This window comes from Nannobrachium achirus (genome assembly GCF_963921795.1).
Source record: "Nannobrachium achirus genome assembly, chromosome: 22".
Lineage (NCBI taxonomy): Eukaryota > Metazoa > Chordata > Actinopteri > Myctophiformes > Myctophidae > Nannobrachium > Nannobrachium achirus.
Genome location: NC_137829.1, coordinates 1,740,295 through 1,766,678, shown reverse-complemented (window position 1 = coordinate 1,766,678; position 26,384 = coordinate 1,740,295). Strand labels below are relative to the sequence as shown.

Sequence of the window (26,384 nt, the reverse complement as noted above, 5' to 3'; positions counted from 1 at the left end):
AAGGGTGACTAAAACCCGCTGGTACCTTGAGGTCGCTCCCGTTGAGGCGCATTCTGTTGATCCTGCGACCACTCGGCCTGGTGGAGTCCACCCAGTAGATGAACTCCTTCCTGTAATCAAAGTCTATGTGGATGATGTTGTTCAGACCCTGAGGAGCGCAAAACACAGAAGAAACAAGGAGAGAAAAAAAATTAGTTAGGTCAGGGTGTGTGTGTGTGTGTGTGTGTGTGTGTGTGTGTGCGTGCGTGCGTGCGTGCGTGCGTGCGTGCGTGCGTGCGTGCGTGCGTGCGTGTGTGTGTGTGTGTGTCTTCATTTTCAACAAATAAGACAGGATTCATATGTATAGTCATAATTAATCAATGAATAAAAGGTTTATTGTCACATCCCGGTTACACATCAAAGTGGGTGATATTAATGATGCGGAAACAGCTTAAAAATCCATCATGAGCAAAAAAATTATAGCTCACAGCTGTCGCCGTGACTCTCGACCGATATAAATTAAGCAACATATCGACACTTACTGTACAAGGAATCTGGCGCTGTGCTGTTCTGAATGGAAATTAAGCGCTAGGTTTATTTTTCACTTCTTTGGTTTATTTGGGAGAGTTCCAGTGCTAAGTCCTTTGAGACTGAAGAACCTATGATCTGAGCAGGACGTTTTCCTGGGATTCATTCTTGTGTGAAAGAAAGTCTAGACACCTCCCCAACACCCACCTCAGCTACCAGCTGTAATCTGTCTCTCGTTGCCAGACTACTACCAGTAAGACTCCCTAATCGGGAGATAAGCGACCGTCAGGTCGCATTTATACAAAATTGGCCTGTAAGTGGCATTGGTTCCTGAGTGTAGGGGGATGTGCATGGCAAATGTATTGCTTAGGTAGGGCCAGAGAATGTGGGGTGGCGCTAGAAGAGGCCCATGTGCAGGTAGAGGTGAAGATTGTAAATGGCATGTATGCCTATGTGTTGAGGGAATGTGCATGGCTAATTGCAAAGAAAAGGCATGTATTGTTCATGATTTGCAGATTTCTCTTTTGAAAAGGGAGAAATCCAGCAAATTTTGGAAGGCAATCGTTGCCTGTCAGGATGGAATACGGGAAATGGTACAGATGCATGTTGCTGACATGAGTTGCGAGATAGTGTCCATTAATGTTGTCAGCCTCATGTCAGAAATGAGGCTGACAAATGAATGAATGAATTCAAACAATCGTCCATTTGTCCTTTGAGGGGGGGCGCGTGCCTTAGCTTGCGCCTCACTCCGCTCCAGTCCAGCGTGATAGCGTCACCTCCTCCTCACACACGTATTAACATTAACAACAAGCCGACAACAACAAGAGCAAGCATGAAGCCATCAGAATGGTCGCCGATAATTAGAAAAAGAAAAGAAAAGGCAGCGCGCTGTGACAGATAAAGCCCAGGACACCAATGTCTGAGTAACATCATCACCCATTTCTGTGTAAAGCACCCGACACCAATGTCGGTGTAACATCCATGCATGCTGTTGTTGTCGTCCTGACCGAGACACAAGCTTGTTCTTCATCAGGAAACAAACGGATCCCATCACCCATCGATCCCGTTTTAAAGAGGAAAGAAGAGCTTAAAACCACAGCCGAAGCTTCGAAGTTCGCTCGGTTTGGTCGAACAAGCTTCGATTTTAATAAATGCAATCGAAGGTCAGCCCTAATATATATATATATATATATATATATATATATACAGTATATACTGTATATAAGCCTCGTAAAATATTTGCATAAGCACTTTTGGTTATGTTTTCACAACTTAAAGTAAGGCTATTAAAGAGACAGAGACAGCAATGCAACTTTTTCTGCTAGGTGGCCAGGATTTAATTTCCAATGTTTTTTTTTAACATTTTATTTGGAAACAGCGATGAAGTTGTTGTTTTACCCTGAACAGCATTCAGACACTAGCCAGGGAAAAAAGTTGCAAGGTAAACAAGAAACCCCCCAAAAAACGGATGAAATAAGGATAAATATTAAATCAAACGATTGTTCCCCGCTGCACGCAGCAGCAACAGCAACAGCGGGAAACCAAACATCCACGTTAGTGCCGACACTGACGCTTTCCAAACAGCGTCAGCAATCTGATCCTGGAACAGAGAGCTGTTCTTAACATGTCCTGTAACAACGGCCTGTGAATTCACCAGCCGTTATTGATTTTGGAAGGCGATTCTCCCACAAGATCCAGTGCCCGGAGTGCATTCTAAGACCACATGAAAAGCCAACGTGAGAAGAGGACACTGAAGCCCTATCAAAGCAGGACAGAGTGAAGTACACTTCCCTTCCCCCGTCAGCCTCACGAGACCCCCGCTGTCAGACAGACAGACAGAAAACTGCTCCCCGAAAACAAGCACCCGGCCCCCCGTGGCGTCTAGACGTGGGTGCCAAGAAAAAAAAAAAAACGTGTCAGGAAATCTTGACAGAAAACACCGTAAGAGTACATCTTCATCTTAGATCATCAACACAGGCACCCTCATAAGAGACAGGCGTCAAGTCTCCTGGGTGGGAAAAGCTCACACTCCCAGCAGCACTGCAACTCTGATTTAGACCAGTGACTCTATTGGTCTGCGAGGTGTTGTTTTTACACCCCAGCACCATGTTATGACAGGTTTATTAACACCTGGTCTGAGGCCCATTCTAAAAAACGCCTTCGTAATACAAACAGTTTCCTGAAAAAAACGTATGTTTCTTGCCAAATAGCCTACAGTGCTTGCACAGGGCGGCATTGGTCTTTTTTTCAGCTTTTTGCAGATTATGAAAGTACAGAATGTAAGCTTGATGTGTCATTCATTGAAATCAGAAAATATTTGAAGATATGCTTATTTGAATGTTGTTAAACCAAGAACCAAGAATCTGATTAAAAGGCTCTCAAAGTTGGTCTACTTTGACACTACTGACAGTCAGGTAAGGGGTGTTAAACAATGGATTGATAACTCCACTCCTCACCATGCCTTAACCTATTGATGATGATCTGTAGCTGAAACCAGCCTCACATTAGCCAACAGAAACTGCAGATGTAAAATGTTGGCTTTGACATGTTAATACATGTCTCCACCCTCCAAAATGAGTGGACAATAATATTACCAGAAACACACATCTAGCCCTGAAGGACAATAACAGGTCTGTAACTCTGAGAGTGTTCAAAAATGAATTTGAACACTCTGAGAGTTAAGGGGGTCCTTGCAAACAAAACATGCGAACCACTAGTAGGAGTAGTAATAGGCCTACTAGTGGAGTCATGTGCCGTAGTTAATCAACATATTCTGAAGAAAACCTGGAGATCGACATTCAGTAATTGGGTCTTATGATCAAAATAAGAACAGTATAATGGTGTGTAAAACAGAATGTTTTTTTTTTTTTTTTTTTTTTTTACCCTTTGTTTGAGCCGAAATTGGGTTGAACATGATCTGTGGAGCTGCCTCTGATGTTGTAATTGTGGACATCCTTGACGTTTTGGAAGTATTTTGTCAGGTACATGGGTATCTTAGTGGTGCATTTATATAGCGCCTTAATCCAAGGCGCTTTACATAGATTGTGCATTACATACAAACATTCATACACTGATGGTGGAGGAAACCATGTAAGAAACCAACCTGCTCATCAAGAGCAATTAGGTATTCAGCGTCTTGCTCAAGGACACTTGAGTAAAATGGGGATCGAACCCGGGATCAAACTGGCAACCTTCCGGTTACCAAGCGGCCGCTCTACCCCTGAGCCACTGCCGCCCGTTACATTACAAACAGTCATTGGCTCTTTAGAGATTTACATGAATGAATGACCGACGGTGTGCGTATCTGAACGGTAATGGCGTGACGTGACGAGGTCAGTGGAGTCTCCACCAGGAGCACTTAGCGCGCACTGTGCGCACATCTCTCACTCCAGCGTCCATTACAGTCAGCATGCCAGTGATTAATGTGGGCCGTGGATAGCATGGACACTCCAGCTCCAGACACTATGGATAGAGTGGAGAGGAGTGGAGAGGAGAGGAGAGAAGAGGGCAGGACCCTTGGGTGGAGACCCCATAGAAGGCCGGGCCCACCGCAGGCTGATTTAAATCTCACTGGAGCGTTTATGTCGATCAACAGGACTGATTCAAGTGGTTGGCCGGGGAGATGGTGATGAGACCGAGCGATGATTGAAAGAGCTTTTTTTCCCCTGCATATATTCTCCCTGCAATATGACCCCTCAATGGGTTCATATTTGCTCTGTCTGGCAGTGAGGATGGCAGGTATCATTTTAATTTGATACCTGAGGATGGCAGGTATCACTTAATTTCATTGTAATTAGGATATTCGACAGAAATGTGTAGTTTTTTTATGTCGCATACTAGGTCCATGAACTTCACATGAAACTGCTAGCTGCTTACAAGGCATCACCTACGAAAACAATGATAGCGCGCCGGCAGCTTTTTTGCGACCAGCGCACCTGATTTCTTTGTTTGATGAGAGGTTGTCCCACACCTAATGAGAGGTTAGGTGTGGGACGTCCTCATGACCCATGCCTGTGTGTTGGTTCCCACAGCACCAACCTGCTGGCTGGCAGCTCTTGATGCCTCTGGCAGCGTCCTGCCAGTTTCAACAGCAAGTGATGACACACAGAAATGTGCGTGGGTAGGAATTAATTGGCATAACGACAGGGAGAGAAAAAATAGATAAAAAGCAACAAAAACAAAAGAAAAAAAAGGAAGGAAAAGAGTGCTTTTCAAGCTCAGCTGCAGGTAATAACAATTACCGTCAATGAATAGTCTCTGTGTGCCACTGAGTTAACTGTACAGGAGCTGCGCATGCTGGCACACAGCAAGGCATATATACTGTACTGTAAATTAAACACACCCATTAATTAATTAACGTCAGCTGTGTTTTCCCATCAACGTGTCTACGTTGGGAGTTCTCTGTGCTGTGCCCAGATTTGAACAGCGGGGGGTGTAAACTGATGTTTAAGTCTAAGGCTTCATAACACCACTCCATGTGAATGTTTGCCGATCCAAAAAGTAAAGCACAAACACTTTCGCACACACACGCAAACGCACACTATTATTTCTCTCTTTTTTCATCCCACAAGGGAATTTTTAGTTTTCAGCTTCATCCAGCTGAGTGCGGAGGGAGGGGGGAGCAGTTTGGGGGTTCAGTCTTGCGTAGCAAGACAACTATTCCACAAGCTCTGAATGCTCCCAGCAAGCACATCAGGACCTGGACCAATCAGTGACGTCTCGATTGGGGCCATATCACAGCTCATATGGGGATGATCTTGACGTCATTACAGGACGTCATATGGACTTTTTTGTTTGACAGGATTATTGTTATTGTTTGTAATGTTAGTTGAAATATATGAGCATATAAGGTTATATTATGGGACCTATATAACTAGTTATGATATTTATCTGGCCTAGAATATCACCTCATTTCAACCAACATAAATCCTGTCAAACAAAAATGACGTCCTGGTAATGACGTCAAGATCATCCCCATATGGTCTGTGATATGGCCCCAATCGAGACGTCGCTGATTGGTCCAGGTCCTGACCGTGCTTGCTGGGATATAGAGTCTGGAACTACACCTCCAGAAAGGTTGGGAGGTGTAGTAACGGAAGCTGGCATTTCCGTTCACAAAAAAACACATGTTTTATTTCCATTTCCGCTAAGCAGCAAGCTACAGTATACTGTATATCGTCACTGTCGGGCAGAAACCTTGTATGTCCAAGTTTCAAATTTGAACATTTTTTCGCAAAGCAAAGCCCTGCTTTATCATACAAGGCCGTCGCACAAAAGTAGTGAAAACAGCAGATCTACAGGCACACAACGCCTCGCGGTGCGAGGCGTTGTGTGCTTGTAGATCGGCTGTTTTCACTAGTTTAAATCATTATTAAAATGATAAATACAAAACAAACAGTTTTGGACATACAAGGTTTCCACCCGACAACGACGATATGCTTAAATGGTTTCCATTTATATTAGGATACATTTGCGAGACCGTAAAGATGACACGGAAGGGCAGAGAAGGCTCCACATCCGCTGTATCTCATAAACGGAAGCATTCGAAAGTTGTCGGAGGCAACAGTCTGCCCACGCGAGACTATGGGGTCAAGTGTCTTGCTCAGGAAAACGTTAATAACATAATTGCCAAGGCCTGGAATCGAACCTGGGACCTCGGGCTTCCCAGGTGGGATCTCTAACCATTCAGAGGAACCGCCTGTAGAATACATTAACCGCCTGTAGAATACACATGACACATAACTGTTTGTACGATAAGGTTATTCAGTGCATATTAAGTATGCTCTTTTTTTATTTTCCAGCAGAGATCCTGGGCTGTGTGGGAGTGGGAGAGGACAGACACACCCAATGTTTTCCCAACAGCCCCATTTGACCATTTTCCTACACACAGCGGAAAAATGCTATGGACGCCATTTGAGATTCAATTTGGTTATCAATTGCCTCCTGATTAATGGGATGTTTTACTGCTTTATGCAAAGACGGTAAAGGTACGCCCATGCACGCACGCACGCGCGCGCGCACGCACGCACGCACGCACACACGCACACAGAGGCTGATCTACATAATGACTCACTCGTGCTGCCATTATGGGCGGCCCACTGGAATTAGCTGGAATTAGAGTGTTTTTTTCGGAGGTGACAGCGACAGCGCGGCCTCGTTATCGGAGCCGACGCGCGTCACACCGCCACCATCTTAATTGTTGCTCCATTAAGGCTGTGGCGTGCGAGTGGTTTACGTTTCATGACACCGTCAGTCCCATTAGAGAAGACCTCTCCTCCTCTGGCGTGATGGTGGTGATGGGAGTTCACACGCTCCAGCGAGGTGCTGGCTGCAATGTTTTCTTTGTCGACTAAAACTATAACGGATAATGTGCGTCAACTACCTTTTTTCGCTGCCGAAAACAAAATAAAAACTAGATAAAAACGAAGCTACGATTACTAAGGTTAAGACTATAATTTATTGACAATTTTCTCAACAAATTGCACAAACTAGTAAAATGTCAGGGAGGGACTAGTGGGGAAGAGATCCAGTAGAACTAAAAGAGAAGTCATTTTCGGTTCGGTTTCACTCGTGTGTTGCGGTCTGAAAATAGCAGATCTACAAGCTCACAACACGTCGCAGCTTGTAGATTGGCTGTTTTACAAAGTGTAAAACCTGCCACTGCGACGCCATCAAAGGCCCGCCAACATTTTTACTAAAAGTAGACTAAAGCTAAAACTGAAACTAAAACTTGCTGTCAAAATCAACACTGTGGTTGAGTTCACACGGTCCGTGTGCATATTTAAGCCCACTCCATCACTTCACAAATTATTCTAACCGCTGCACACTGGAGGCGGGAGGGCTGTGAGAAATGAAGGGAAGGTGATGCCGCTCTGTGACTGACACGTTCATCCTAGCTGGGAGTCAATCTAATCACTGTGAACTTGACTCTCTGCTCCATGAAAAGGGGAAAAAAAGAATAAAGCTGGCTGCATCGAGTAGTGGTATTTCTCAACCTTCGTTTAAATTTTATTTCTAGGACCAAATGAACCCTTGTGGTTCCATTTGTACACATTCAAGAGTTACAGACCAATAAGGGTACATTTTGGACCCCCGACCGGCACCTCCCGAGATCCCCGGACATTGAGAATCAGTGGCACACAAAAGCTATATGAATGAGGGTCTCACACCTGTTTCAGATTCGATGGCGGAGGGAACCATACAAGGCGCAACGGGAGCAATTAGGAGTTCAGTGTCTTAAAGCTTGTACTGTGGGAACCAACCCACGGGCATCGATCAAGGGGACGTCCCACAGCTACCTACGTGGACGAACTAAAGAAGGATGCTGGTGCTGAAAGCACAAATGAGCTGGCCAGATGTATGGGGAACGATATGGCTGGAGACGCTGATGGAGGGCTCATCAGAGGACGACTTGGAGAGAGAGAGAGTCTTGCTCAAGGCCACTTCAACTCTGGGGGAGCCCGGGATCGAACTGGGAACCTCGCGGTTCCCATCCGGACCCTCTACCGGCCACTCTACCCCTGAGCCACTGCTGCGTAATTAGAACCATAGAGAGGCTATGACTGAGGACTGGGGTCTCTCACCTGTTTCAGAATGGTGTAATTAGAACCATAGAGAGGCTACGACTGAGGACTGGGGTCTCTCACCTGTTTCAGAATGGTGTAATTAGAACCATAGAGAGGCTACGACTGAGGACTGGGGTCTCTCACCTGTTTCAGAATGGTGTAATTAGAACCATAGAGAGGCTACGACTGAGGACTGGGGTCTCTCACCTGTTTCAGAATGGTGTAATTAGAACCGTCGACGCTGAGCTTCCTTATCTCGTGGTGATCGGCCATGATGAGGAAAGGCTCCTCAGCTGAAAGGAAACACAGACAGACGTGAGGACGGATAAAAGGAAACACAGACAGATGTGAGGACGGATAAAAGGAGACACAGACAGACGTGAGGACGGATAAAAGGAAACACAGACAGACGTGAGGACGGATAAAAGGAAACACAGACAGACGTGAGGACGGATAAAAGGAGACACAGACAGACGTGAGGACGGATAAAAGGAGACACAGACAGACGTGAGGACGGATAAAAGGAAACACAGACAGACGTGAGGACGGATAAAAGGAGACACAGACAGACGTGAGGACGGATAAAAGGAAACACAGACAGACGTGAGGACGGATAAAAGGAGACACAGACAGACGTGAGGACGGATAAAAGGAAACACAGACAGACGTGAGGACGGATAAAAGGAAACACAGACAGACGTGAGGACGGATAAAAGGAGACACAGACAGACGTGAGGACGGATAAAAGGAGACACAGACAGACGTGAGGACGGATAAAAGGAAACACAGACAGACGTGAGGACGGATAAAAGGAAACACAGACAGACGTGAGGACAGATAAAAGGAAACACAGACAGAACACAGAGGTGAGGACATACAAGGAATAACAATCAGCAGCTTTCTAAGAAACAAGACGGAGTCTATAAATAATAACATAACATCTTGCTTCATCACGACCCTCTGATAATGTGACGGCTTTATTGGCGCTGATTGATTCAGAGGAATTATACGGCACATTAGCGGGGGTTCTACTTTAGCCTATTAGCGGCAACGCGTGTGTGTATCCTGCAAGGAATGCAACGATGACCAGTACTATAGCGCCTTGCCAGATTCACTCTGGACAGACAGGCGGAGACAGACAGACTGACAGACTCTCTTACAGACAGCTATACCGTAAAAATAAAACAAAAATGCCACAGCTGTAGGCTACTGTGACTGTACACTAGCAGTGACTACTGGGATATTGAACACATGCAGTCTAAGAAAGAGAACTGGACTTGAGTTACAACTGTACTTTGACCAATCTTTCTGTCCACAACAAATCTCTTCGCCACAAATAGCCGATCTACAAGCTCACAACGTGTCACAAACAGTTGTTTTTCTATGGAGAATAACATTGGGTTAAGATGGTCTCATATAAGCACTGGCAGTGTTGTTAAGGGGAGACCTGGAAATGTGAAAGTCTGAGAAACACTGCTCTATTATAGGCACACAGAAACAAGCAGGTTAAAGACATTGTGCCGTGATCTTTCCCCCCCTTTTTTTTTTTTTTTTTTTTATGTGGCCACACCCACCTGTTCATTAAGTATGCCTGGTTGTCAGGTGGGTGCCCACACCCACAGTGTTGTTGAATGGTAAAAAGGGGAGGGGATGATAGTATGATGTCATTATATCAGTGTATTTCGATTGGGCCTTTTGACTCAGGAAGCAACCGAAAATACACAGGGAAGACATATTTGCAAATTATAAGCATACCTGGGGGTCTAATAGAGTAATGTTAACTACACAAGCCATGTTTCCATAAACATATTCGAATTAGGGAAGCGAATTATCAGAAATGCGTATTAAGAGAAAGCGAATTTAGCCTGTTTCCATTAAACTGATGAAATGCGATTTTTGGGAGATCCTGCCTGGGTCGAGTCAGGAGAGTTACACATACTTGCCTGGGTCCGTCTGACCGACGTGCTGTAAACACTTCCCGTGGGCTTGCACACGGTGCACAGAGCTGGGATGGGACTGATTTTTGTTCAGACTCAGAGACCTGAGCACTGCTGTGACTCGCTGCACAGTGTAGCATCGCAGATGCTTGTAGATCGGCCACTATTGGCACGCGCAACACAGTGTAACGACGAAGGGTCACTCCGTGTGTAACAACCGGTTTGTTTTGTGGGCTAACGTTATACAATGGACGTTAATTAAGCGGCGGGGGAAAGTGTTAAAGGAGGACGATATGGACCAGAACGTCATAATTTATTCGCATTTATTGTCTGACCCGTTGCCATTCACAAATTTGCATTTAGTATATTCGATAAAGCCTAAAAATCCACCTCGTCCAAGCGGGTAATTTTTTTTTTGCTGATAATGAAAGTTTATTCGCATTTTGAAGTGTTTCCATAAAACGATTTTGCGAATAAGCCTTAAATGCGCATTAAGAGGCTTTATGGAAACGCCACTATAGACACATACAATACAGAAAGAAAGTAGGAAACCATGGCACCACCACCTCTTTAGAAAACAAGGGACACTGACCAGAGAGCGCCTTGCAGGTGTTGCGGGCGCCGCTGCGCTCCTGGGCCTCGTAGCCGTCCACACACAGACACTTGTAGGAGCCGTAGGTGTTGATGCAGCGCTGGCTGCAGGGCAGGCTGGACACACACTCGTCGATGTCCACGCACGTCTTCCCGTCGTCTTTCAGACGGAAGCCTGGCCAGCACTTACACTGCGTCGGGTCACAACAACAACAACACACAGAGCATGCAGTGAGAGCAGCGTCAGTGATGGAGGGGCGGAGAACCCCCTGCCTTCTGGGAGAAACAGGCACGTGCACACATAGACATCGAAGGGAGCTTGAGCCCCCATGCCCTTTTATCCATCTGTAAAAAAGTGCCCTCTCCAGACCATGAATGCAGTTTTTAACTATGGTGGAAGAAATGCAAATGCCCCCCTTTCCATGCCATACCTGAAGGCAGCATTCAAGAGAATGGCCTTGTCCAAACTCTCCTGAACTTGAATGCGGCGTCTTATGTTTAAATAATTGCCCTCTTTGTGTAGAAATCCATGCCATACGCCACATCTCAAGTGTTGACTTGGTTATGCTTAGTTCAGTGTGGTATCAAGTACTGAAAATAGCTGCCTCAAGTACTGAAAATACCTCCAAGCTCACAACGCTTCGCGCTGCGAGGCGTTGTGTGCTTGTAGATCTGCTGTTTTCACTACTTTTGAGCGACGGCCTTGTATGATGAAGCAAGGCTTTACTTCGCGAAAGAATGTACACATTTGAAACAAGGTTTCCGCCCAACAACGACGATATGTTGCTGCTGTTGGGTAGAAACCTCATCCCTGTCCAAAGCTGTCCAAAACCTCTCAGGAACAAAAAAACAGCAAAACATTTAGCAGATCTACAAGTTCAAAACGCGACGGGCTCTAAGCTCGTACGTAGATTGTTTGCTATACTTTCGTTTGACACCTGTGGTTGGTACGATTAAGTAGGGCAGGGGGTCCTACCCCCCTCCCCCTACCCCCCAGGTAATATGATACCATCAATGTCATAGTGTGGACATAGAGTAGTGTAGCATGAAAACTAAGTCTCCGCCGCCTCCCCTCCGTGACCACGACCCCCCCACCCACCCCAGAAGAATAACTCAAAGTGCTTGTATCAGCTCCACTGGCCCCTGACCGCAAATCCTCCCTCATCCAAAGTTATAACCTTGAGACCCCTTTCTGCTGATCTCTGTGTTGGGGGGGGGGGGGGGGGGGGCTGAGCCGGGGGCTCCGCATTGATGTGCTCTCTGACCGGATTTACTCTGGTCTCATGACGGGAGAGAGAGAGAGAGAGCTTTGTGTGTGTGTGTGTGTGTGTGTGCGTGTGTGTGTGCGTGCGTGCGTGCGTGCGTGCGTGCGTGCGGCCACTTTTCTGATGTGACCTGCATAGAATGGAAGGACTTTGAATTTGGGCAACTCTGGAGCAGTGGTGTAACTAAAGTAAATATACCAAGTACAGTATCTAAGTACAGCTTGTATCTATTGTGTACTGTATTACCCCACGGCCATTCACAGCTTTAGTCAACATATATATATTTTTTACTAGCAATACTTTTGCACTTTTACTAAAGTAATATTTTGAATGCGACCCTCAGGTCGCAAGTTACTATGAAAAGCTCAACCGGCCGATTCTTGCAAAACACATTTTCTGGACACTGCTCCTACAGATTTTGGCCTAAAATCACGCAAAGCGGTACACAGTATCTCTAAAGTCATGTCATCAACATGGATCTGTCCCATTTCCCATATTCCCTCCTGATTGGCTACGATTGCCTTCTAAAGTTTGTGTATGCGACGTGACGGTCGCTTATCTCCAGATTAGGGAGTCTTACTGGTTTAAAGAAGCTGTACGGGGATGTGTGATGCTAAATATAGTTAGAAACAGCTTGGTTTGCGTCCGTTTAAGCGACCCGAGAGCTGTATGATTGTAAAACCGATGTCAGTGAAGAGCTACTTTTTGGATTATTAATTTATTAACTGCACAACGGAGCGACATATGTCGTCATTTGAACCAGTTACATCAGGACAAGATAACAACATATCAACTGGACTAGTTACAGTCCAAATTGATATGTTGTTATTATCCTTACTACAATACAACCCAGGCCTCTACTAAAGTCTCCAGACGACCCTCGCCCTGAATTTAGAAGAAGAAAAAGCAGAGATGGCATGTGGGGCATCGGGACCCAAATCGCCCCCCTCACAGATACCCTTTTTGTTTTAATAAGAATGATGGTGATAATGTTGTCCCCTACTCGCTTTGAATTTATATTTGTACTGAGGAGAGGAAGCGTTGCTGCATGACTGTGATGATGGCCGTCAGATGAAACATCGTGAGCCTTGACCCGGATCCAACTGGAGCGCTGTGTCCGTCCGGCACTGTCAGGAGTCAGGACACATCTCAGCATCATGCCTACAGGACAGGCTGCTCAGGACAGGCTGCTCAGGACAGGCTGGACGGGACAGGCTGGACAGACTGTCCAGCAGGCTTCACAATCACCTTGCGCTGATCAAGGTGAGTACGAGTACAGTTTAGATTTTTTTTGTGGGGGTTATATACATAATTTTGTATTAAGCTTGAGCAGATACAGGCTTTATGAATAACATTCAAAGAACTCATCATTGATCATCTACTCAGTCAGGAGGAGTATATTATATAAGCTGAAACGTTGAATGATTAAATGTCCTTGAGCTTCATGAGCTTCATGAGGATTACAGTTACATACCGTGGATATGTTTGTTCAGCCTCTTCTTAAATGCATGAATTTACCCCCAATGATTTCGGATGTGGACCCAAATGCATTTGGGTCCCCATCTGCAATCAATGGGGGTAAATTTACTATAATCAAAATGTTGTCTTAGGAATGCGAAAAATCCACAACAATATTATAGTACTCAAGCCTCCATGGCGTGAGTAATCAATAGAAAAATACAAATTTTGAGGGGTGAACTACTCCTTTAATCACTTAAGCACTACCGGTATTTTATATTTCAGCTATTCGAGGCGATATACACGCTCACAACCTATAGATCGTCTATTTTTGCAGAAAGTGTGACACATTTAAAAACTAAATTGAGAACGTTTAGATCGGTACTGGTAGAATATTGTGCCTCACAATTCCAATCGCGAGGCCTTAATTCTCATCTTGCGGTGTAAATTCAAGGTCATACAGTATATAGTGGCATGAGTCTATGCAGTTTGAAAGACTTACAGTTCTATGTGTCTTTATCTTTATCTCTGTTTAATGATGTGCAAAGTTGGACTTGATGCATTATCTCTCATTAATCATTCATGCCCACACTCAATGAGAGTTCCACCATCGCTCTTGATGGATTAGAGATAGAACTGCAAGCTTCGCCGATCTCAGTTAACAAACTGAAGGAGGCGAGAAAAAAGAAAGCAAAACATTGCAATTTGAATTGTGCTCTTTTGTTGTTTAACTTACAGGCCGTGTCAGCAGAATTGTGTTGTGAGGGACTATCTATAGTCCACGTTCATTTCCTGTCAGAGACCGATATTCCCGCAACCACGGCAACAACAGGAAATAAACCTTGGACCCTGTTTAAAGTGTTAGTTCGCCTATTTTTTTAACCAAAGCTGTATGAAATACTTGCCAATAATGGAGTTGTTGCAAGGTCATTAATTGGTTAAATGATTCCCGTGGTCAGATTTATGGTCATTTTTGTGCCGAATAAGAAGTAGTTCCGTTGAGTTGGCTGGCCCTAAATGTTATAATAAACTAATCCACACAACTGCCGTCATTATTATTGTTGACATATTTCTACTATATAGAGCGAGTTTCATTCAACTTTGACCCCTCTGTCACATGGTACTATTTCTTGTGTGGAGTAAGATCACTGCGCCGCATGGCGGCGTGTGGTTGCTGTGATCTGTGCTGCAGAGGTTTATGATACTGGAAGTAATGCGCTCTGAAATAGAATGCCGTCTATTCTGAGGAGACTATGATATTATTAAGCTGTGAAATACATTTTTTATAAATACAACAGCATTCTACGGCGGCCCCACACAGGTATATTTATAGTGACGTGATGGGAGTGGGAAATTGGTTTATAGCTTCAATATCAGACTACGGGGAACAGCTTTACTGGGTATTTCATACCTTCAATATCCCTGTTGGGATGCGCTTTTTTTGTTGTTTTTTGCTGGTGTTGTTCAGTTTCCCCAGCAGCAGCAGGCAGAGGCTGAATGAGCGGAGCTAATGGGCTGATCTGAAGTGGCTGATGATCCCTGCGAGACGCGAGGCAGTTATAGTATGTTTACTCAACGTACTGTGAGTACAATTCTTATTTTATGAGTTTATGAGTCGCTGAGTTGGCGGTGCCCGGGATCGTACCAATGACCTTGGGGTCTAAAGGTGAGAGCTCTACCGACTGAGCTACCCGGACACAAATTTGAACCCCGTGGCTATTTGTGATACTTATTTGCGCAGCCTTTGCAGCCTTTCTCCAAGGTGTTTTACAATGATTGTGTGTTACATTAACCCATTCACACACCCATAGCAGAAGAAACCATGCAAGGCACCAAACTGCTCATCGGGAGCAATTAGGGGTTCAGTGTCTTGCTCAAGGACACTTCGACACCAACTCTGGGGGGGGGGGGGGGGGGGGGGGGGGGATCGAACTGGGAACCTTCCGGTTGCCAAGCGGCCGGCCGCTCTACCTCCTGAGCCACTGCCACCAGGGGCGTCACAAGGGGTAGGAAAGTGGGACTGAGTTACTGGGGCCCAAGGTGGAGGGGCCCTAATAACTTGCGAGCTTGTAGATCTGCTATTTTTGAAAAGTTGTGAAAATGTGTGAAAATCTTTGAATATTATGTATTTTTTTAAGCGAACATTTCTAACTCAAATTTTGCTTCTGGGAGTCCCTGGAACTAAATATTTTGATATCGGGGTCCGTGGCCAAATACATATCATCTTGGGGGTCCTTGACATAGGTTTCTTGCACACATTTTCACGATTTTTCAAAAATAGCAGATATACAAGCTTGCAGCGCGGCACTCCGGTGCCGCGCTGTGAGCTTGTATATCTGCTATTTTTCAACAGTTAACATTCATGGGGGGCCCGCAGTGAATCCTTGTACCCAGGGCCCAGAATTTGGTGTGACGCCCCTGACTGCCACCCCATTGATTGACAAGCATTGTAAAGTATTGATACTTTTACATAAAGAGTAAAGCATGCGAGTGCCGTATTCCAAACCACCGATCAATCACCTTGTATCCCACAGGCAGGTCGTGGCAGTCCTGCGTGCAGCCGCTGACCCTGCGGTTCAGGCACTCGTTGACGTTGCAGTTCCTCTCGTCAGAGCGGTCGCCGCAGTCGTCGCGGCCGTCGCACAGGCTGCCCTGGGAGATGCAGCGGCCGTTGGAGCACATGAAGAAGGAGCCGTTGCACAGGCTCCCTGGAACAGAGACACACAAGCAGGGGCGTCACAAGGGGTAGGAAAGTGGGACTGAGATACCAGGGCCCAAGGTGGAGGGGCCCTAGTAACTTTAGCTATTGAAAAATAGCAGATATACAAGCTTGTAGATCTGCTATCTGCTAGATCTGCTATTTTTGAAAAGTCGTGAACATGTGTGCAAATCTTTTGAATATATGTATTTTTTACGCGGACATTTGTAACTCAAATTTTGAGGTTTCTTGCACACATTTTCACAATTTTTCCACACATTTTCACAATTTTTCAAAAATAGCAGATCTACAAGCTCGCAGCGCGGCACTCGGTGCCGCGCTGCGAGCTTGTAGATCTGCTATTTTTCAATAGTTAACGTTCATGGGGGGCCCGCAGTGAATCCTTGTACCCAGGGCCCAGAATTTGGTGTGACGCCCCTGCACACAAGCAGTGGTGTGAAGTAACTAAGTAGATTTAATAATAATAATAATAATAATAATAATACATTTTATTTGTAACACACTTTACATTTGAAGCAAATCTCAAAGTGCTACATTAAAATGGATAAAACATTAAGAAAACAAACTAAGAAATAAAAACGAGAAACAAAGCAGTGAATAAAATCAGAACGTTGTTCACCTAATACACAGCTAAGAAAGGTTTAAAACACATAAAGCATCCATCCGAGACTGTCTAGGCAAACGCCTTGTTAAAAAGAAAAGTCTTTAGTACCCCTTTAAAAGTGTCAATTTACTTGAGTACTGTACTGACATTTTCAGGTGTGTGTACTTTACTTGAGTATTACTTTGACTTCTACTTCCCTACATCTCGGTTGTGAGCTTTGTGTACAGGTCGCTACTTTTAAAAAACATTTTAAAGTTGAAAGTGGAGTGATGCGTTTCTGTGGGCTTCGTAAATATTTAAACGCATCGACTAAAAAGAACTGCATTGCATACCTTTCTTGTTGTACCTTGCTCTTACTGTACTTACTGTACTCTGTACTCTGTTCTTGTTTTTCTTTTTTATCTTTTTCATACTTCTCTGTAACTTTGTAAATAACCTTATACTGCTGTGCTGCCTCTGGGCAACTGATTTTCCCCCTGGCCTTGGGATAATAAAGGTATCTATCTATCTATCTATCTATCTATCTATCTATCTATTGTAACAAAGGCTGTTATACCTGAAAAGCAACGTTTTTTTTGTTTTTTTTGTTTTTTACATACATGTACAAGGCTTCCGCCTGACAGACGAGGATAGTTGGCAAGAAATGTGTATTTATTTATTTATTTTCCTTTTTTTTTTGGCTCGCTCCATCATGAGTGGATCCCGACAGATTAATTCCAGCCAGGACAGCAGTGTAGTATATCGTCGTTGTCGAGCGGAAACCTCGTATCTCCAAGTTTCAAATGTGTACATTTTTCCGCAAAGCAAAGCCCTGCTTTATCTCACAAGGCAGTCGCACAAAACTAGTGAAAACAGCCGATCTACAAGCACACAACTTGTAGATCGGCTGTTTTCACTAGTTTAAATCATTTTTAAAATGAAAAATGCAAAACGAACGGTTTAGGTACATACAAGGTTTTCGCCCGACAACGACGATATAGTGCTACTTCCCGTTGTTTTCCTGCTTGGCGGCGCGGCGGGCAGGACTGACATTGATGAAGCGCCTCCAACAGAGCGCCAGGCGGGGAGTCTTACCTGCGGCCAGACATTTGAGGTTCAGTGGCAGCTCGTCAGAGCGGTCCGGACAGTCTGAGTAGCCGTCACACTCCCACTGCGCGCTGAGCAGACAGCGGCCGTCGCCACAGCGAAACTCATCTGATCCGCACGAGCGATAGACTGTAGGAAGGAGGGGGGATATGGGGGGGGGGGGGGGGCACAGAGATAGGCGTCGTTTCATCAGCTGAAACCGCAGTGGTGTAAAGCTACTAAGTACGTTTACTCAAGTGCCATACTCAAGTACAATTTCGATGTCATTTTCTTTTTACTTTACTGGAGTAGTACTGACTGATTTTCAACTACTCCACGCTACATCTCAAAGGCAAATATTTGTACTTTTACTACACTATAGTTATTTGAAAACTTTAGTTACCAGTTACTTTGTAGTTGTTGATTAGTATTACAAAACCACTTCAGACCATCTATCTATCTATCTATCTATCTATCTATCTATCTATCTATCTATCTATCTATCAGCTCACAACTTGAGCTGGTAGATGTGCTTCTTTCAAAGGATTTCTATATGTTTTATACATTTGAAAACTTGTGAAATGGGACATTCTGCATAATGAGCACTTTTTTGAGTTTTAGTACCTACGTATATTTTGATGCCAATACTTTTTGTACTTTTACTCCAGTAAATTCTGAATAACGAACTTGTACTTGTTGGGTATTGCTACTTTTACTCAAGTACAAAGTGTGAGTACATCTTCCGCCACTGGCTGCATGACACTCTCTCCAGCTGGGCCACAGTCGTGTATGCAGTGGCATCGTTCAGAGTAAAAAAAAAAGACGAACTGTCACCTACTCGGTTTGTGACAGCCTCCAAATGCGGGCCTTTTTTTGTTTTGTGAGGTACACATATTGGGCTGCGGTGAAAGAATAGAATGACAAAGTTCTACAAGGTGAAAGAATAGAATAGAACCAGTAAGACTCCCTAATCGGGAGATAAGCGACTGTCAGGTCGCATGTAAAAATCGGCCTGATGGTGGCAACAGGACAGATCCACGTTGATGATATGACTCTAGACAAACTGTGTACCGCTTTGCGTGATTTTAGGGCAACATTTTTAGGAGCAGTGTCCAGCAATTTGTTTTGCAAGAATCGGCCTCATGGTGGCGCTAGAAGAGGGCCATGTGAGAAATGAGGGGTGGAGGTTGTGGTTCGGCAGCCAAGGAGTGTGTGTGCAAAGTTTGGCATGACGGACAAAGTTTGGCATGAAAGTGTGACGTGACGGACAGACTGACGGACTGACAGCCGGTGGAGGTTTTGATAGTAACTGCGACCTGACGAATAGAATAGAAGGTGAAAGAGTAGAATTGAAGGACAGAGTTCTACTTGCCACATTCCACTGACTCGTCGGATCCGTCTCCACAGTCGTCGTCGTGGTCACAGACGAACCTCTGGGGGACGCAGGCTTTGTTGCGACATCTGAAGGAGCTGTCGTCACACGTGTTGTTGGGTGCTGGAGCATGACAAAGCACACATGTTAGACACGTTGTTGTTGGGTGTCAGTCTAGTGGAAAATATGAATATCCAGGGTTAAGAATGTATTAGGGCAGGGGTCTTCAACAGGGGGTCCGGGACCCCTAGGGGGTCCCCAGAGTTACTACAGGGGGTCCTCCAAATCTTCCAATCGTTTTTATATTAACAACTTGAACCCTAGTGTGCATATTCTGAGAACTGTAGCCAAAAATAGAAGATCTACAAGCTCACAACGCCTCGCAGCGCAAGGCGTTGTGAGCTTGTAGATCGGCTATTTTCGGCAAAGAGGTTTGGTGTAGAGGGGAAAAAGAGCAGACTAAGTACAGTGTGAAAGGTCAAGTTTATTAAGTATTGACGGGTTAGTGGTTAGGGTGGTTAAATATCTGAAAACACAAATTGACGTGAATCCAAAATACACTGATGATCGTGCTGTCAAACAATGAAACTATGGAATATCTGATAAGGTTGTGGGGGTCCCTGCTTCATCTCTCTCTCGACTAAGGGGTCATTGGCCTGAAAATGTTGAAGACCCCTGTATTAGGGAGATTCAGGCAACGAAACATAATTGCATTCACAGCATCAGAGCACAAAATATACTACATACGTGTTGTTGAAATAGCATGAAAAAGAAAATACACATGTTGGGTGTGTATTAAAAAGAATAAAGAAAAAGAAAAACACATTGAGACATTAAGTGATGATTCAGCAGCACTGCCCACACTTGGCATGCGCTGTGTGTGTGTGTGTGTGTGTGTGTGTGTGTGTGTGTGTGTGTGTGTGTGTGTGTGTGTGTGTGTGTGTGTGTGTGTGTGTGTGTGTGTGTGTGTGATCAACGGTGGTTCAACGACGTCATCCCTCTGAGCTCGGTTTAGTCGCGCCGTAAACGACAGACAATAAAAGCTCGCACTTGATTAGCCTAATATGTTTTATGGGGGATGCTGCAGATAGGCGCATAAACAAAGTAATTTATGTGAGCTTCATGACTCCTCGTCATCATCATTATTATTATGCGAGTGTGATGGCCATTTTCAACTGGGGCGCTGTGATCCGCTTCACTGGTTTGGGTTTCTGTCCAACATGACAACCGCTTAGATTAGCCCCTTATTTAGACCAAATGGACCCAAGTGTACGGTTATTTATGTTGAGATTGGCACATTTCACCCAGGTTTATTCATCTCACTCACGTTTGTCTGCTGACATCACTCAGCAACGAAATAAACAAAAATTAAAATAAAACAATTCACAGGAGGCAAGCAGTGATCACCCCATGATGTGCACTGCAATGTAGTTTCAAATGCACTACATTGCAGGCGTTTTTTGAGAGTGAAAAAATAAGAAGGCAGCTTGCTCCAGGAAATGTGCCAATCTCAATAGGGAACAACGGTAGATCTTTAACTCTTGAGAGTGTAAAATGAAAACCAAATGGACCCACTCTCAAGAGTTATATTAGGTTTAAACATTTGCATTAGTTAATTCATACAAAATGTACTGCTTCACCCAGCAGATTATATATATATATATATTATATATTTCTGAATACACGTTTGTAGAGAAACGGACAAACGGTGCAGCTGCTATGAATTACATTTGCTCTGCAAAGCCCTGGGTTTGACAATTTGATCCGAGTTTCGTGATAGCAGCACGCGCTGCCACGCGGCACAGAATAATTTGCATAGATTTGGATCACATCAACTTCATGTAAATGTAGACCAGTGATCCATCCGTGCCGGCCACCCCGCTGCGCGGGGGAACCCTGCGACCACCACACCTCCTGCTCTTCATACAAGATGAACAGAAGACTTCACGCTGACACATCACACCTTCGGTGTCACGTTCCCCCCGCACCACTCTGGAGGGACAGGCTAACATTAATGTAATCTCTTCCGAGTTGAAATGACCGAAATGAACCCGTCAGAGAAAGGAAATGCATATTTAACTTTCTTCGACGGGGCACAGCCGCCGAATACATCCTGTCCTATTATGATATTATTATGAACAAAAACGAACAAAACTGTCAGTCTGTCCATTTTGTTTCTCTACGGTAGCATTACAGCTCATCTGCACTGCCAGCGACGCGAGCGAGCGAACGATGAAATCTCATTAAAATACATCTGGAGGAATGGAGCGCAGTGGTTAGCGCTGTCGTCTCACAGCTAGAAGGTCCTGGGTTTGATTCCCACCGGGGGACGCTGTGGGCGCTGGGGGCGTGTTCCCTCCTTCACGTCATCAGCGCCCACACCCTAGGTGGGGTTGGTGAAAGGGCCTTTCTGTGTGGAGTTTGCATGTTCTCCCCGTGTCTCCTAGGGTAGATACCCTCACAAAAACATGGAATAATCCTGGTCTCTATACTGCCTCCCCCTGGCCAGCCGGGGCGCCTGATGGAGGGGAAAGGAACTGGTTGGAATAACGTGTTCCTTCCACGCGCTATATGTCCAAACCGGGGAAATCCCCAATGTCAGGTGAAAAGAAGCAACTTGGACTACTTATGCATAGAAGGAAGCATGAGGTCAGTCCGTTGTCTCCCCAGGCGTGGCAGAGGAGAGCAGAGCCCAGGATTACATAGGCAATTGGCACTAGGTGAAAATGGGTTACACTATTGTGGGATAAAAATTCTAGATAAAAAACAAAAACATTTGTCTCAGAGAGACCATCCTGACTTACCGCGAGCGAACACGTGTCATGTAGCCACGTCGTCCACCCCTCCTATATTCGCGTCTCTATCTGAGCAAGGTTTCGTGGACATGTCCCGCCCCCCCCCCCCCCCCTCCCCCCAACCATTTTATTTAATGTGTATTTATTTGGTTGGTTCAGGCCTCGACCCAACACAATGGCCGACGCTCCATATGAGGACAGCTTTTCGAGCGACATCGCCGTGGGAACGCTCGCTCGCTGGCAGTGCTGATGAGCTGTTATGCAGGGAGTGAACAAGCATATCGCTTGTCCCAAGCTAACCGTTTCACCACGGGCTATGGGATATCTAGTCATGGCTCCTGCAGGCTGTGGGTCTGTAGATGCTGTGGGTCCCATAGACCAGACAGTCGGTGGGTGTAAATGCGGGTATACGGACTAAAAGCTGATCATAAAAAAAGAAAAAAAAAAGAAAAGAGGAAAAAAAAAAGCAGATATTAATTTACCACAGCCGGCTGCAGCCAGTTCGTCACTACCGTCAGGGCAATCCCTCTCACCGTCACAGAGCCAGCGCTTGGGCACACAGGCATAAGACCCTGGACAGCTGAACAGCCCTGGTGCACAGGTCACAGAGCCTATGGGGGGGGAGGGGGGGGACAAACAGATGCAATACAATTTACAATGTAGGCATTTAATCCAGAGCGACTTACAATAGCAAGGTATTATTACATCATTATCCTACATAAACATCAATACGTCAGATGCATAGAAATAGTAATCTAGGAAAAACTTTATTATACAGAAAATGCTATCTAAATGACATGTACACCGTATGGTGATTGATTGCTATGGTAAGGGCTATGGTTGATGGTGCTATGGTAAGGTATGGTATGGTAAGTGCTATGGTAAAGGCTATGGTTGAAGGTGGAGTCTGAAGAGATGAGTCTTCAGACCACGGCGGAGGCTAGGACGTGAGTCTGCCGTTCTAAGTGCAACATGGAGTTTATTCCACAGTTTGGGGGCCAGGAGGGCGAAGAGTCTGGGACGACTGGATGGTTGTCCTGTACCCTTACCAACAGTGGATGGTTGTCCTGTACCCTTACCAACAGTGGATGGTTGTCCTGTACCCTTACCAACAGAATACAGATGGTTGTCCTGTACCCTTACCAACAGAATACAGATGGTTGTCCTGTACCCTTACCAACAGAATACAGATGGTTGTCCTGTACCCTTACCAACAGAATACAGATGGTTGTCCTGTACCCTTACCAACAGAATACAGATGGTTGTCCTGTACCCTTACCAACAGAATACAAAACATTCACCACATGCACTTACAGAGAGCAGCGTGTCCGGAGGATATTTTGTGCAGTGAGATTCAAAAGTGCATGATTCCTCTTAAGGTGCGTTCAAATCTGGATAGTTCGAGCGATTACATACAAAGTCAATGCAAAGACGAGACGACTCGCAACCGGGCATGGAGCGAACAAAAGAAACGGGCGACGTGAACGGTCCCTCTGTATCTTCGCCCCAAATCCAACTGAAGCGACCTCCACTTCCCCCCCACTCCACCCATCTCGTCCTGACAGCCAATCAGCGTTGATGTTGTCCGGAGACACAGAAATTTTGGCTTTGGGACTTTTTTCCACTTTTAATAAGTGATATTATTGTTTTACCTAGTAATGAGTAGTGTAAGGTTACTTGACCAAAAACAGTAATATTATTACATATTACTATGTAAAACAAGAGTACATTATTATATTACTCAGGTTTTGTAGGCTGCCTTTTAAACGGTCAAGAGAGATTGCTAATGTTGAAGGTTCAAGGGCCCTGAACTCAAACCATTCATTCATTATCTATCTAACGCCTGATGTATATTTGCTTGCGTGGTTCGTGGTACCTTGCACCGGAAACAGACCATCTACTACCTCCTCAACGTGTCCGTCAACCCATGCATATATTACAGCTATTCTACATCTCAAAACAAATGCAGCCTTCACGGTGCACGCAGACCCAGCGGAGACGAATGGCCAGCGTTGCGAAGCAAAGGTAAATACAGTAGTAGTTCAATTAAGCATGTCTGGCTAAAAAATTCCCTTCCTCATTGTTGATTGGAAAATGTGCATGAAAATAAACCTGCGGGCTATTTCATTAATATTTCCTTGACATTCCATTACAATCCAATTATGCAGGCGATGTTCACCGCAACCTTTCTCTATTGTTGTTGGATCCCTTCTTTTCTTTTTTTCTTTATGTGGGAATTCATTACTGATACATCTCATTTGCCGAACTGAAATAGCTGTTGCCTCTCGGGCCTCAGTGATGAAGAATCTATTTGCCTCAGCGCCCACTCAGATCATCAGAAACGCCTGCAGTGTCATTTGTTGTTGTTGCGGCGCCATTGTTATTATCACCGTTTCGTTTCTCTGCTTCCGTTTCGTTTAGTTTAGCGTCGTGTCGTGCGGACCACTCCGGCTGCTGCTGGAGAACAGGCAGACGTCACAAGCAATGAGGTGGATGTGACCTTTATTTCCAGCCCCCCCCCCCCCCCCCCCCCCTTCCCCTCGGTGACATGTGGGTCTTTTGTACCGGCTGCTCTCAAGCTGTACAACGAGACACACAACGGTCGATTGAAGAGGACTACCTTCCTAGGACGACGGTAGCCTTTCTTACTGGAACTATAGTTGCACTGTCTCTGACCTCTAAGGACCTTCCAGGGAGGGTGCTCTTGTGCGTCTTGCTGCATCACCCTTTCTTGTTTCTTTTCTTTTTCTATATATCGCACTGACTTTTGGACACTGCACTATTAGGTTGTGTTAGTAGTTTTTGAGTATTTCTGCTTGTGTTTGACATGATGGTGAGATACTTGTTGCACTAACTAGCATTGACTGTTATGGTCACTATGATTTTTTTTATACTTTATTAGGTCAGCCAACATGTAACATATCCGGGTCACGGCACCAATGTAACGGAGGTGATCCGAACCTCCCCACCCGGCTTCGAACCCGGGTCTCCCACGCAAAAGTCCAATATCTTAACCATTACTCCAAAGGGATATCCCTATGGAATGAGGGCAGATACTAGATTTTTGAGGCTTCAGGCTGGGGCTGCGACTCTCTCCGCCACATATATATATATTATATACCTTGCTCTTTACTGTACTTTGTTCTTGTTTTTTCTTTTATCTTTTTCTTACTTCTCTGTAACTTTGTAAATAACCTTATACTGCTGTGCTGCCTTGGGATAATAAAGGTATCTATCTACGTGAAAGGCCGCTCACCGCAGATCTGCACGCTCTCGTCGAGGCCGTCCTCGCAGTCGTTCTCGCCGTCGCACAGCCACTGCTTGGCGATGCACTTGTTCTTGGAGCAGGCGAACTGGTTCCACAGGCACGAGGAGTCTGTGGAAAAACAACACGGAGAAAGTAGGACAAATTAAAACCAGAAAGATGCAATTGGAAACGTCAAGTGTGGTTGCCGTGACGTGAGTCACACTTGCAAATTAATTCCGTCTTAAGTGCCCTCCAGAAAATACACGGTTGCCGTGGGGGCTGCCGCTAGGATCAGCGGTGGCCGGGCCGCGGTGAGACACAAACACACTCGCTCAGTGAGTAAACAGCGTGCGGTATTTCACAAAGATGAACACAATCCATCTCTCACCGCCCGCGTGCGCATGCACAAACGAGCACGCTCGCGGGGATTTTCACGGGACTGCGCCCGCTCGCCTCACCGCCTCTAAACTTCGCTGCGCGGCCGAAACAGCCGCCCGCCTCTCATTGAAAATGAATCACTAGGAGGCGGTGACCGCATATCGTCTGGAAGGCACTTTATACCATTTGAATTTTCCCCATTCAAGTCAATTGGAAGAATTAATTTACTAATAAAATGAATGGCCATATATGGAGATCTGTGTCAGTCCTTGTCCCTTTTATGCCCATATATGGAGATCCCTGATGTCATCAATATTAAGCCCATATCTTGGAATACCCATACAGATGAGCCATTTCAAAACTTCACACGTCCTGCCATTGGCAAGATCATATTTTTTTGTAGATCAGCTATTTTTTGTATTTTTATGACCTCGCCGCCGCCAATTGACCATATTATTCAAACGGCGGCCATCTTGCCATTAAGTCAGTGAAATGACACCCCAGTTGCCACCCCAGTTGCCACCCGGTTTCAATGCAAATTTCAAACATGGCCGGCAGGTGAATATGGTCAATTAGCCCCTGCAGGTAGGATGTTTTCCTGTGCTGTTGTTTGCTTCGAGGCGCGCCAAGACCCAGCAGCCAAATAATAAACGACTGCACACATTCTCTTCTCCGTCATTAAAGAATACATGCAAGTAAGTTATACTGTGTGTTCCTCGCACCAAAGGAAACATGTATGTATTACAACATCCTCCTTTCTTCCCCCTCACAAACAGCTCACATAAATATTGATTTCTTTAGTTTTCAGCTGGCGTTCTGACGAGTCTCGAACAAGAACAAAGGCAGACGTCTGTCAGTTAGCGGAGGGAGGGGGGAGCGGC

General features: G+C 45.2%; 1 protein-coding gene across 1 annotated transcript in view; it reads right to left on the bottom strand.

The window, feature by feature from the left end:
- The window catches only part of LOC308308144 (low-density lipoprotein receptor-related protein 1B-like), a gene marked incomplete at both ends in the record, with an annotated part of 592,679 nt that overhangs the window by 118,840 nt on the left and 447,455 nt on the right, over positions 1 to 26,384 (bottom strand). The window contains 8 exon segments of the mRNA XM_080753509.1: positions 26 to 148; positions 8,280 to 8,365; positions 10,602 to 10,791; positions 15,844 to 16,031; positions 17,721 to 17,861; positions 19,084 to 19,206; positions 22,361 to 22,489; positions 25,135 to 25,254. Of these exon segments, the coding sequence (XP_080609635.1) occupies positions 26 to 148; positions 8,280 to 8,365; positions 10,602 to 10,791; positions 15,844 to 16,031; positions 17,721 to 17,861; positions 19,084 to 19,206; positions 22,361 to 22,489; positions 25,135 to 25,254 (1,100 nt within the window).